The sequence below is a fragment of the Rhinoderma darwinii genome, chromosome 1, assembly GCF_050947455.1.
Source record: "Rhinoderma darwinii isolate aRhiDar2 chromosome 1, aRhiDar2.hap1, whole genome shotgun sequence".
Taxonomy (NCBI): domain Eukaryota; kingdom Metazoa; phylum Chordata; class Amphibia; order Anura; family Rhinodermatidae; genus Rhinoderma; species Rhinoderma darwinii.
The window spans coordinates 182,444,741-182,459,794 of NC_134687.1; the positions used below are offsets into that span (position 1 = coordinate 182,444,741).

A 15,054-nucleotide genomic window follows, 5' to 3' on the forward strand; every position below is an offset into this window, starting at 1 on the left:
ATGACGTGCCCGTATACCCACATGATCGCTGCAGTCTATCACTTGTCTCAGTGGGTATACAGCACAGGCCAGTGCTTGGCTGCAGGGATCACGTGGGATGTCAAATCCCAGCGGCGGGAAGGAAAGGGGCGGCAGCGCTGGAACAACGGGGATCCGTGAGTTGAGCAATGGGTCTTTATTTTATTTTTTTGCATCCCTCCTACCGTGGCCAATTTTTTATATAACTTGAAAAACCCCTTTAATGTCTTATTATTGAATTTAATGTCCTATGTTCCCTCTAGTGGCAGCTGCAGGCAGCCAGAATGTTGTCTTTTAAATTTATGTCTATGCAAGGAATTTGGAGCTTTGTATCAGATAAACAAAGCTCTGACCATTATAAAGATATATTAAGAAATTGATCACGACAGAATTTTGAACATTTTTAGATAAAAAAAATAAATGGTAATAAACGTTGGAAATTTACTCAGAGGCGGCAAATCCGCAGTGATTCTGTGGGAAAATCCTACATGCAGATTTAGTCACAAATTTTGATGCAGACTTAGGCCTCATTTACACGAGCGTGTGCGTTTTGCGCACGCAAAAAACGCTGCGTTTTGCGTGCACAAAAGGCACTTAACAGCTCCGTGTGTCATCAGCGTATGATGCGCGGCTGCGTGATTTTCGCGCAGCCGCCATCATTATGACACTGCGTTTGGATGTTTGCAAACAGAAAAGCACGTGGTGCTTTACTGTTTACATTCAGAGTTTGACAGCTGTTGCGCGAATCACGCTGTTCGCACGGAAGTGCTTCCGTGTGACATGCGTGGCTTTTCACGGGCAAACGCTGCGAAAAACTCACGGACTGTCTGCACTGCCCCATAGACTTGTATAGGTCCGTGCGACCCGCGTGAAAAGCACGCGCGTCGCACGGACGAAAATCACGCTCGTGTAAATGAGGCCTGACAGCAGATATCCCCCTTGGTATTGCAAAAGGTGAGATTCCCAATTATAATCTGGGGCAAATTAGAGACAGAGATTATTATTTAGAGATTATAAATGAGCATATCAATCATAGTCCTGGTTTAAAGAGAGATTTCTGGGACTAGGTTTCTTTTCTTAGCTATTGTTCGGGATCATATAATATACAGCAGTTGCAGAATTCTTAATTACATAATGTAATAGAATAGTCACAGCCATTTGGCATAACATAAACTCTACTTACTAAATGATCACATGTGTTTCCTAATTCAGCTAGTGCAATAAGTACAAATGCTGTAAGTGAGGACTCGGACTCGGCATATCCACCCTAGAAAGACAAGAAAACAAGCTTTTGGAAAATTGTGTTACTTAAAGAGGCTCTGTCACCACTTTATAAGTGCCCTATCTCCTACATAAGGAGATGGGCGCTATAATGTAGGTGACAGCAGTGCTTTTGTTTTTTTTTTAAAATAAATCTGTTTTCACCATGTTATTAGCGATTTTAGATTTATGCTAATGAGTTTCTCAATGGACAACTGGGCGGGTTTTACTATTGACCAAGTGGGCGTTGTACAGAGGAGTGTATGACGCTGACCAATCAGCCTCATGCACTTCTCTCCATTCATTTAGTCAGCGCATAGGGATTCTTTTAGATCACTATGTGCTGTCTTATACTAACACATTAACAATACTAAAGTGTTTAGACAGTGAATAGACATTCCACGGGATGTCTACTCACAATCCCGACACTTTGTTAATGTTTCTGTGGTAGTTACAGCAGAGCAAGCGTAATCTCGCGAGATCACGCTGTAAATGACAGATAGATAGATAGATAGATAGATACATGATAGATAGATAGATAGATAGATAGATAGATAGATAGATAGATAGATAGGCTATGCACTATTGTGAGGGTGTGTGTTTATAGGCTGTATTTTATTGTGATGATTTTAAAATAGTATGAGTATGTATTTAAAAACTGCTATCTATTGTGATGATGTCGCAAAAGTTTGAGTGATTCATGGAGTATCTATTGACTTAGCTCTTAGAAAAAAAAACCTGAAAAATGTCTAACAAAACTTGAATTAAATTTAAACTTTTACTTGAAAACCTTTAAAAAAAAAAGAAAAATATGGCCACACAAAACACAATAATTGGGAAAATGCTCTCAAAACATTATAACACCCTGAGGTTAGGCAAACCACTATATAATCTGTGCCCACAATACACAGCTACCTTATACCTATCCAACACATATAACAAATTGGAAAGTGAGCATTTAATAATGTAAACAGCAATTGGAACGATCTTAAACCTGCAATCTATACAGATTTGAACGGTAGTCAAGTCATAGTTTGCTGTGCTACTCCGCATGTATGAGATGTACCATAGTTCTGAGTAGCTCTGCAATCTACGACTTGGCTATGATACAAGAGTTTATAGATTGCAGGGGTAACATTACAGTTGCTATGTTTGAATAATTAAACGCTTACCCTAGGATCCTTTGAATGTTCTGGATAGGAGCCATTAGGGATCATTAGAATAAACTAGGGACTGTATACATCCACAAGCGACTGCTATATTTGCATCATGCAACAGAAAGAGTAAGGTTGTTATGGTTATGTTATTGAGCACTTATTCTATGGTCCTTTTAATGTGTTGGAGAGACGCTACATCGGCTTTCCGGAAAAAGCCGAACAGAAACGAAGCAGCTGAGCGCTCACACGAGCACTTCTGACGCTTCCTTTTAGCGATTGGTGGGGGTCTCAGTGCTCGGAACCCCCACCACTCAAAACTTCTGACATGTCATTATGACATGTCAGAAATTTGTTGAACATTTAGTTACCCTTTAAGCTTTATTTACAAAAAATATTTAACTATCAATTGCCAGCTTAGTAGCTCTGTTGTATCTTGCTTCCTAACATCATCATTTTTTCAACACAGAAGAGGCAAAATTTGTTCAAGCATCTCCTTGCTTTAAAAAAGTAAAACGCCAAACGCAGTTTTTACGCAGTGTATCCGACCCGTGGAAACCCGGCCTAAGGGAAATATTGAGCAGGAGAACAAAGTAATCACTCAGATATCAAAGACTTTTTGGAAAATAAAAAAAAATAAAAGCAGTGAACTGATTGGTTGCTATGAACAATTGCTCCACTTTTCCCTTGCACTAGTTTTGATAAATTTCCCCCAATGTCTTGATGTGGTTTTGCACGAGTATTTTTACACAAAAACAAAAATCATACACATTTAGCAAACTACTCCACCCATTGGTTTTATTCCTAATATACTTCGTCAACCCTGATCAACTAAATGTCTTACCTGCATGGATTTTGAAAATACAATTCCAGGCTCCATAAATTCACCATTATTTTTTTGATGATTGACCAGCCATATAGAATTGTTACAGAGCATGTCTTTGTTTACTTCCAGTAAATCCGCCTGTGAAGCCATTGAAAATATCTTTACAACATATGCGGTTAACCTGGAAGAAAATTACTTGGTTAGTTAATCTTTAACATTAGGTAGCTTAAACCAGTTAAAAATAAAGCCACTGTGCACAGATTTCATTTTCAGAAAAGAACAGATCTGATTGGTTGAAGCCCAAATCTCTGTAGCTTAAAGGGGTTTCCTGTTTCAGCAAATAAAGATTATTCTTTGTATGATTAAAAGTTTCTAATGTACTTTCTGTATCAATTACTCATGTTTTCAATATCTCTGCTTGCTGTTATTCAGCAGGAACCTTCATTGTTTACTTCCAGTAGGAAAGGGTCTGTACAGGTGCACAGCTCCTAACAAGACACATTTGCTCTGTAAGGGTATGTTCACACGGCATATTTTCGGCCATTTTTCGGGCTGTAAACGGCTGAAAAATTTGAACCAAAACGCCTCCAAACATCTGCCCATTGATTTCAATTGGAAAAACGGCGTTCTGTTCCGAAGGGTCATTTTGTTGCGCGGCCGTTTTGTAAGACGGCCGTGTAAAAAAACGGCTACAAAAAAGAAGTGCAGGTCACGTAGCGAAAATCGCGAGTGGCTCAAAAACATCTGAAAATCAGGAACTGTGTTCCCTTGAAAACAGCTTTGTATTTTTAGACGTTTTTGAGTTTGCGTGTGAACATACCCTAAATGTAATCAGTCCTGTACCTGAGTATCCATCACATAACTTTTCATTATTCAGAATTATTTTTTTCTGCGTTGTGCTTTTCCTCTGTTATTCATACTAGAAATGTAGAAATAATTGACAACTGGGTGTTACCATTTCCCTTGTCAATAGGTTGCATTCCTACACACTCTGACTCTGTCCGCACTGATTGGATAGAGTCAAACTTTATAGAGACACCTCCCCAACTGTAACACCCAGTTGTCAATTTATTCATACATTTCGAGGAGGAATAAAGGAGGAACGGCACAACATAGAGTTCTAAGAAAAAATGCTCCAGAATTGTAATTTCATGGGGAATACAATTATTTATAAAAAAAACATCTTGTAGAGATGATCTTTATTTTACTAACTCCAGATAACTAACATTTCATACATGTACCTACGTGTACTGAAGTGGTCACAAGATATTCTTTCTGCTGTACAAGACTCTTTCCATGCTACTTACAGGGTCGTATTGGTCCACCAGGTACCAGACTCCGATGATCCAGCAGAAGACAACCCCATTTGGAAGGGACTTTGAAGTCAATCACTTGTAACTATTTCTTATGGGATGATTCACAAATAACCTAGAAGACCTTATTGATGATACTCTATGTCCTTTGTGTGCAATGATAGCATCAAAGATTACCATGCAATTAAAAGTGGATGTGTACATGTTCTTTTTAGATGGAGGGAGCCCTTAGGATCATCTCCTCTGGTGGGTCCAAAGAACCCCAGTCAGTGTGTGTGTGTGTGTGTGTGTGTGTGTGTGTGTTGTAACGGAGGCATGTTGGAGACATTGGCCCACAGTTATTAATAATGGCATTTTTTTGCGCCAGTGTATTTAGATAGGGGAGATGGTGAGAAATTACCCTAGTTTAATAAAAAGCGCACTCCACTTAATAGGTTTGGTGCATTTAGACATGTTTGCCTATCCAAAAGTATTTTTTATTCCTGAAAGTGGCAGCTGTATATTTGCGCCTAAATTTTGTGCCCATTTTCATTTGATAAATTTAGCTTAAACTACTTCTACTACAAAACCACGCCCACTTAGCTAGTCACTTTCAAAAAAGGCAAGAGGTTGGCAAGAGAAGTCGCAAAAAAATTCCATAATTGCGTTGCACATTCAATGAGCAATTTATGCCAAAACCTGCCATAAATAGAATTATGTGGAATGTTAATTTAAAAACGACTGATTTTTTTTTGTAGCGCTGCCATGTATAGGCCAAAATAACGGAAATTGAAGATGACGTTTTCTAATAAAAAAAGCTTCAGCTTCATTTTCTGTCACTTTGGCAGTTACATGGTAGCGCTAAGAAAAGGAGGCTTTCTGAAATTAACGCTCCACAGTATAAAGATAGCAGGATCCTGGTGACGTAAGATCAATTTCGTGAGCCTGCAGCCGTTAGGACATGAACATTTTCTACATTTTTAAATATTGGGGGAGATTTCTCAAAACTAGTGCAAACCAGTGCAACCAATCAGGTTTCTGTTTTACATTTTCCAAAGGACCTCTGCTAAATGTAAGGTGGAATAGGATTGGTTGCTATGGGCAAATACTCCACTTTTCGTGTGCACTAGTTTTGATAAATTTCCCCTTGTGTTGTGCTGATAATATGGCACAACCAAAAAAAGTGAGCACTTTCTTGTTTTTTTTTACTTTTTCTTTTATATTACTTTTAAACCTACTACCTTAGAGGAGCGCCATTCTCCCCTTTTTTTTAATTTTAACTATGTATAAAGCATAAATAAATTAACAAATGTGGGTCATTGTGCGGCAAATGGTCTATGAGGGACACACAACACACACCTTATTTTGGAACATTACACCACTTTCATTATCACCAGCAAAAATATATGTCCCTTATAGACTAACATTTTTACAAGGCTTCAAGAATTGTGATCTACGAGCTTAGGCTCTGTTCACAACGCGATTTGTCTTAACGTTCGGCGATTTTGGCCTTGGATTAAGGTACGAGTATTCCTAAGAAAAACATGCTGGTGGAGCCCTGCAGCCACTGAGCGGCACCTTGAACTTCTGTTTGGTAATTTATAATGGGCATGTCGGTGTTTCCATGGCACCTTACAAACAAAAGTACAAGGGGGGTGTTTAGTAGAAGCAGAAGAAACCCCTGGCTTGTTAAGGTGCTGCTAGATGCCCTAAATTAAAGGGGTCTGAAAATATTATACATTAAAGATTGGTGAACTAAAAAAAAATAGCTCTCTGCATAATAGAAAGTTAAAGCTGATGTCAACAGATGCAAATTCAGCTCTTACCATGTGCTTCCCTGAAAAGATTGACCAGAGAGATGATACAATTGTTTCTGATAGCCTGTTTGAAAGAGAAACAAAGATTATATACTGTAGGTTGCCGATGAAGCTTATCAAACTACATTAGTACATGATTCAATTTTCTTATATACCACAGCTCTTGGGGACAGCCTGGTGCCAGTATTGAGCGTAAAAAAAAAACACAGTAAAATGTCTAGACTATACCATATGACATGATCAATCTTTCCCATTTAGCAAATTTAGAATACATATATAGAAATTCCATGTACACTTACTAGCCAAATTGCTTCTTCTGCAACATAGGCAGAATACAGGTTGCCATAAACAGCAGCTTGCATTTTGGTGACAGACTCACAGGGCAATGGCACAGGAGTCTATATTTTCAAGTGGCTCATACAATTACTTATTTTTTTTGCTGTTTGTTAATGGAGTTTTCCATTTCTATGTAAACACTGTAGAAATGAAAAGTTATACAACTTTTTAATATACTTTGCATTTTAATTCTATTTTCAAGCTCTCAGAAGGTACTGATTGTCCTTGCAGAGATCCACCTGGTGTCATTAGGGCAATGCTTCCTGGGAAAACTTATGCAAAATAGCTCTTCTCCAGAAGAAACAAAACTGTCTCTCTAGTGCCATCTATAGGTAGCTACCGCTTAAGTAAAAAAAAAAAAAACACAGCTGCAAATGTTATGAACCAAAAAATAGAATCAGTTCTCACCTCTGGTTTCCTTCGGCGATCCAGTGCTGATGCTTTGACAGTCCTCATGGTCTTAGTTTATAAGCAGCCAGCATGTGATCACTGCAGCCAATCACAGGCCTCAGCAGGGTCATGTGCCATAATCTTGGCATCATGGGTCCCATCGCTGAGCGGTGATGCCAGGAATACAGCATGTGACCGCTGAGGCCTCTGATTGACTGCAGCGGTCACATGCTGGCAGCTTGTAAACAAAAACCGGAGCATCAATCCGGGATCACTGGGGAAAGAAGAGGTGAGTAATGATTCTGACATTGTTGTTCCTCATCAAAGTAAAATGCAGAAAGATTGCTGTCTACAGATGGGCGTCTCTGGTTTGGCTGACAAGCCTAATCATGATTAAAGGCAAACTTTGAGTCAAAAAGATCTATTTTGCTAACTTTTTCCCAGGGAGCATTGCTGACAAGAAACATATATCTAGAAAGTGGTGCCGAATTGAGACACAACGTATATTAGAAAGTTGTATAATTTTTAATTTACATAATTAAACATTATTGTCATAAAACCGGAAAACTCCTTTAAGTTAAAGCCTGCTTTGGGAAGGTTTGTATTGAGAATACTTACAGTACATCACAGATGTCAAAATGGCAACAGTGGTTTTATACCTTTATGAAGCCATTATAACTGGATGGAACATCTCTTTACTATCACCTTCAGAGCATGCACTGAGGGTTCCCCTTCAACTGTATAATTAGATAATAAAAACACAGACACCAGTTTTCTATTTAAGTGGGTGGAGGTCGGCCACAGCATTTATTATCAAAATATGATTGTTTACCAATCATACATATATATATATACTCCTTTTCCATAAATTTTATACATATAGACTGTGTTTAAGCGCCTGTTCACATTAGCGTTGCCCTTCCGTTGTGGGGTTCCGTCTGAGGTTTCCATCGAGTTAACCCCTCAACGGAAAGGCAAACGGAAACCATAGCTTCCGTTTCCCTCACCATTGAGCTCAATGGTGACGGAAACCTAGCTAATGGTTTCCGTTTGTCACCACTGTAACAGGGTTCCGTTATTGTTGATGGAACAAATAGCGCAGTCTGTTGAGACAGTTTGCTGAGTAACAGTTAGAAGGCAGGGTAGAGGAAAGAGTGTCAGGGAGACTAGTACTGATCTGGAACACCCCAACAAGTTTGCCAAGTTGGCAAATGAGGGGGACATCAGGTCAGGGGTATCACTGCTGCAGCTAGACACCTCCTCTAGCAACCAGGGGAATGTCTGCTCCAGTAAGGAGGGGAGTCTGAGCATAGGAAAGGCTAAACAGATCCTGGTAGTCGGAGATTCTAGTATTAGGGAACAGATGGGACAATCTGTCACAATGTCCGGGAATACCAAACAGTTGGCTATCTTCCTGGTGCTTGAGTTCGGCATATCGCGGATTGGGTTGACATGTTATTGTGAGGGGCTGCTGTAGACCCAGCAGTCATGGTGCACATTGGCACAAATTACAAAGTTAGAGGTAGGTAGAAGGTTCTAAAACATGATTTCCGGGACTTGGGTAACGAGCTCAGGGCACAGATCCCAAATGTAGTATTTTGAGAAGTACTACCTGTACCACATGCCAGACCTGAGAGACAGCGGGAGATTAGGGAGGTGAACAAGTGGCTAAAAGAATTTATGTAGGAAAGAGGGGTTTGGGTTCTTGGAGAACTAGGTCGACTTCTCCATTGACTACAGACTCTAAGGTAAGGATGGGTTGCACCTAAATGCGGAGGGTGCATTTGTGTTCGGAGGAGTGTTTAAACTAGGGAATGGGGAAGGGCAATTACTGTAAAGAAGGGTAGGACAGCGTAGCTAGTGAGCTGGGGCTGAGAAATTAACATGGGGTGGAATAGAGCAATGGGTTAGAACAGTTAATACGTATAAGAAGAAAAGTGGTATGGATAAATATATAACCTTCATGTATACTAATGCCAGAAGCCTCAATAACAAGATTGAGGAATTAGAGTTGATAATTCTGGAGGAGAATTGTGAAATAGGGCTGTTAATATGCAGGCATACAGTCTGTTTAGAATTGATCGTACTAATAAGAAAGGCAGAGGGGTTTGCTTATATGTAAAATCCTGCCCAAAGCCCATCCTGCGTGATGATATCTATTAGGGAAATTATCATGTGGAGTCCTTATGGGTGGAAATAAGGGGAGAGAGAATAATAAAACACTGATAGGGGTTATAAGCCTCCAAATATAATGGAAGCAGAAAATCAACTAATAAAGCAAATAGATGAGGCAGCAAACCGTAATGAAGTCATAATGGGGGACTTTAACTACCCTTATATAAACTGGGAGACAGAAACCTGCAGGTCCAACAAAGGAAACAGGTTTTTGACAATAATTAAAGACAATTACCTTTCACAACTGGTGCAAGATCCAACAAGAGGGGGGAATACTTCAAGACATAATTTTAACCAATAGGCCGAACAGGATATCAAAAGTACAGGTTGGGGGTCACATATGTAATAGTGACCACAACATAATACGTTTTCATGTATCCTTTAAAGGGTAACTAAACCTTCAACAAACTTCCAACGTGTCATAGTGACATGTCAGAAGTTTTGATCGGTGGGGGTCCGAGCACTGTGACCCTCACCGATCGCTAGAACAAAGCGGCAGAAGCGCTCGGGTGAGCGCTGAGCCACTTGGTCCTTGATCAGCTTTTCTCGTGAAGCCAATGTGACGGTGTTCGGATACAAAGTCTATGAGTCCGTACACTGATACATCGGCTTTCCGAAAAAAGCAGATCAGAAACTAAGCGACTTAGCGCTCACCCGAGCGCTTCTGCCTCTTCATTCTAGCGATCAGTGAGGGTCTCAGTGCTCGGACCCCCACCGATCAAAACTTCTGACATGTCACTATGATATTTCAGAAGTTTGTTGAAGGTTTAGTTAGACTTTAATAAGGAAACGCCGAAACATGCGTCGGGTTTGGTGTCATCCTGGTGTTTGAGGACACTCACGTCATTTACTCTGCAATGGGTATGTAGTTTTCTTCCAGTCTACCGCAATCTACTTTTTGCATCTTTTCTGTCCTGCTAATGCATATAGCTATTATCTAACTGCTATCTAAGGAATATACCTAGTTTCCGTACTCTTCACATATTGAGCATATATATTGCATTCTCTGATAGTTTACCTATTGTATGCAGTTTTCCCCAGGGTGGAGTTTTATATGTAAATTTGTATCTATTGTACCAGATATTGCTAGTTCATTAGGACCCATGGCATATTAATATCATGTTTTCCACAGGGTTTATGACACCGATTTCTTGCACTGTATGATACATTTTTTTAAAATTGTATGCATTGTGTATTGTATTTTTTGTACTACATTTAGTGTGATTACAGACTCTTTATCTATAGGTTATTTAATAAGATGTTTGGTAGAGTACCTACAACAAGACTAAACTTGAGAAAGGCCAATTTTCATGGGCTAAGGGATGACCTTAAGGGCATAAACTGGGACAATCTCCTCAAAAATAGAAATATACAAAACTAAATGGGACATTTTTAAAAGCCTCTTAGAACCTTTCACCTGCCCATACATGTGCAGCTGAGTGCAGCATGTAATAGTCAGGGCTGCACAAACCATGGGGAACTTTAAAAAAATTTCCTACCCTCCTCCGTTATTTAGATATCGGTGCTGTTATATTTGCCACCCGATATTTAAATAACCCCCTGAACTGTCAAAGGGGCGTGTAATGGCAAGGGGGCGTGTAACATCGCTGTGACACTGTCCAATCAGCTACGGACTGTGCCACAGCAAGAGCTGGAGAGAGGAGAGCGTGTGCCCGCGCACGCTCTTACTCACTCCTCAGCTCTCGGCAGACAAGGACAAGTGAGAGCATGCGCGCACACGTTCTCCTCTATCCAGCTATTGCTGTGGCACTGTCCATAGCTGATTGGACAGTTTCACAGTGATTTTACATGCCCCCTTGCCATTACACGCCCCATTGACAGTTCAGGGGGTTATTTAAATAACTTCGTCAAAACAACGGACCCGTTCACAACAGTGACAAACGGAAACCATTAGCTAGGTTTCCGTCACCATTGAGTTCAATGGTGAGGGAAACGGAAGCTGTGGTTTCCGTTTGCCTTTTCCATTGAGGGGTTAACCCGACGAAAACCTCATATGGGGCCCCTCAACGGAAGGGCAATGGTGATGTGAACAGGGCCTTAAATACCTTTTTCTGTACTGTATTTACACATGAAAATTCAATGTCAGACAACATCATTAGGGATAAAGTAAATTCTCCAGCAAGAAGTGCAGCGCCGCCTTAAACCACTAAAATAGACAAATCACCAGGTCCGGATGGTATACTCCCCCGCGTTCCGCAGGAATTAAGTACCATACAGATATTTAAGGATTCTACGGTATCATAACTGGGTCTGTTCCACAGGACTGGCGCATAGCAAATGCGGTGCCAATATTTAAAAAGCGGTCAAAAAGTGAGCCAATAAGTTTAACCTCCATTGTGGGTAATATATTTGAGGGTTTTCTAAGAGATGCTATTCTCGAGCATCTCAATGCAAATAAACTGTTAACGCAGCATCAGCATGGGTTTATGAGGGATTGGTCCTGTCAAACCAATCTGATTAGCATCTATGAGGAGGTAAGTTCTAGACTGGACCTGGGTGAGACTGTGGATGTGGTGTATCTAGACTTTTCAAAGGTGTTTGATACTGTGCCGCTTAAAAGTTTGGTATATAAAATGAAAATGCTGGGACTGGGGGGAATGGGTAATTGGGTTAACCACTGGCTCAGTGATAGAAATCAGAGGGTGGTTATTAATGGTACATACTCAGAGTGGGTCACAGTTACCAGTGGGATTCCACAGAGGTCAGTATTGGGCCCTCTTATTTTTAATATGCTTATTAATTATTATTATTATTTCTGTTACTTGTATAGTGCCAACATATTCCGCAGCGCTGTACAGAGGTCCTTACTTACTGTCCCTATTGGGGCTCACAATCTAAATTCCCTATTCTTATGTTATTAATGACCTTTGAGAGTGTTATATTTATATAAAGGAGTATATTTTTAGTATTTGCAGATGATACTAACCTCTGTAAAGTAATCAACACATAGGAGGATAATATAATACTACAGAGGGATTTGGGGAAGCTGGAGGTTTGGGAGGAGAAATGGCAAATTAATTTTAATGTGGATATATGTAAGATTATGCACTTGGGCCGAGGAAACATATTTTACAATTATGCATTAAGCGGTAAAACACTGGATAAAACTAACACTGAAAAAGTACTGGGGATAATGGACAGTACATTTACCTTTAGCAACCAGTGCCAGGCAGCTGCTGCCAAGGCAAATAAAATCATTGGATGGATCAAAAGAGGCATAGATGCTCATGACAAGAACATTGTTTTGCCTCTATACCAATCACTAGTCAGACCACATATGGAATATTGTGTACAATTTTGGGCACCTGTGTATAAGATGGACATGGTTGAACAAGAAAGTGTGCAAAGAAGGGTGACCAAGGTAATTAATGGAATGGGCGGATTGCAGTACCAAGAAAGGTTATCAAACTTGGGGCTATTCAGTTTAGAGAGCTTTCTAATTATATTTTTACACCTAGGCCTGTAACAAGGACAAGGAAGCATCCTCTATGTCTAGAGGTAAAAAGATTTCACCATCAGCACAGATGGGGATTCTTTACTGTGAGAGCAGTGAGACTATGTAACTCTCTGCCACTGGATGTTGTCACGGTTGATTCTTTGAACAAGTTCAGGAAGGGCCTTGATGCCTTTCTTGAAAAATATAATATTACAGTTTATGAGTACTAGACTCTCTAGATGGGACGTTGATCCAGGGATTTATTCTGATTGCCATATTTGGAGTCAGGGAGGAATTTTTCCCCTAATGAGGAAATTGGCATCAACCTCATGGGGGTTTTGCCTTCCTCTGGATGAACACAGTAGGATTATAGGTTGGATTTGATAGACCTGTGTCTTTTTTCAAATGTATTCATATGTAACTATGTAACTATGAGTAATGCGGAAGCAATAGCTTGTGCATCTGACATCAGAAATGAAGCAGGATGTGAATTTGTGACTCCATTGTCGACACTGAGCACTGTAGCTAAGCTCATACCACCGATCATACCTCTGCCATGAAGAAGAGCTACAAATTAGCCAAAATAAAGCATAATAATGAAAATAAGAAGTTGGTTATCTTGTACTAATCTATATACAATCTTAAATCCACAAATTTATTTCTTTAACTGTAATCATGATTTTACAGCAGAACATGCTTACATATTATGCAATACTGTGTTGTGGCTATGCATTGCTTGCTAATTAAAGGTTTCTAATAAATTGTGCTAAAATGTTCAAAAATAAAAAGCTCTCAGTGTCTACTTTCTATTTACTCATGTCACCACTACAGAGGCGTAACTTGAAGCTTTTGGTGACTAGTGCAAAATCTCTAACAGGAGGCCCCCACCTACCATGTATTATTTATAATACTAGTCTTCTTATGTGTCAGGGGGCATTTGGGCCCCCTCAGGCACCAGGGCCCAGGTGCGACTGCTACCTCTGCAGCCCCTATAGATACGCTTCTGCACCACTATGTTAATTAATCCCCACTCTCATGTGCACAGAAGCACTTGATTCTGCATAGGAGTCAAATATTGATCTTCATCTGGTTAAACTATACCTTCTTTAATATGATTAATGGCTTTGCTTCTCTTCTCGGCTCCAACAGCATCCCACCTTTTAGTGGCATCTAAATACTTAATCAAAATGACATTTGGAGTTGTAGTGATCATGTTCTGTTCTGGGCAGCCATAAGGAACATAAATGAGTGATCCAAGGTAGGAAGAATCTAAGATACCCAGCATAGTCTCCCCCATGATATCTCCTAAAATGAAACAATAAAATAAGTAATATTAAAACCTAGTATTCCAAAACAGTGTATTGTCAAATGAAAGATTGTTAAGAATGTTTTCCCCCTCAGCTAATAGTCCCTTCAGAGGAGATACTGCACTAGGTCATATTCCAGGAGGATACCTATGAACAGTGTCGGACTGGAGTACCTTGGGCCCACCCGTCAGCTATATTGAAATGCGGCCACTCTTACTTGTGTAGTTAAATGTGTGTAGTAAACCAAAGACCAATATTACCACCACATAGTGACAATATAATGGTAGACACCAGTCCTACACAAGCGCTCTGCAGACCATATAACTTAAAGGAGTTTTCCCATCTTAGACATTTATAGCATATCCACAGGAAATTTAAAAAATGTCTGATAGATGCGGGTCCCAGCTCTGCTACCCGCAGCTATATCTAGAATTGACCGCAGAATCCAGGCGGAGACCTGTGAAAAGAGGGTCACGCATGCGCGCAGCTCTCTCCATTCTGTTCAATGTGAGTTATGGAAACAGCCGAGCGAGAGCTGCTCGGCTGTTTCCATAACAACCATACAACAGAATGGAGAGAGCTGCGCGCACGCAGAACCCTCACTCCACTGGTCTCCGTCAGTTCTAGATATAGCTGCAGATACAAGAGCTGGGACCCGCATCTATCAGACATTTTTGCCATTTCCTGTGCATATGCCATAAATGTCTAAGTTGGGAAGACTCCTTTAATACAATAAAGTGAAATCCAGTGACTCACCAGTGACTCACCAGTGACGTCTTCTCAGATTGGAGTCGCTCACTTTTTCTTTTCTTCTTCATCCGGCCCACATTGCCCTGACGCCTTCTCCCAACTATAAATCGCCTCTGCAGAATTTGAAACCAAACATCTTTGGCTTCCTACTTTTGTAGCATCTCCCCACCCTCTACAAAACCCTCACCATCTATAGTGCCCCACATGAAAATAATGCCCCCACGGTGCCACACACTATAATAGTACCCCCTTTTGCCCCCACAATAATAATA

At 40.2% G+C, this 15,054-nt stretch overlaps 1 protein-coding gene across 1 annotated transcript in view; it reads right to left on the reverse strand.

Annotated features, from left to right (window-relative positions):
- LOC142757730 (venom factor-like) overlaps positions 1 to 15,054 on the reverse strand; it is a 328,633-nt gene that overhangs the window by 85,418 nt on the left and 228,161 nt on the right. Inside the window, 4 exon segments of the mRNA XM_075860640.1 lie at positions 1,202 to 1,285; positions 3,277 to 3,439; positions 6,377 to 6,431; positions 13,827 to 14,030. Of these exon segments, the coding sequence (XP_075716755.1) occupies positions 1,202 to 1,285; positions 3,277 to 3,439; positions 6,377 to 6,431; positions 13,827 to 14,030 (506 nt within the window).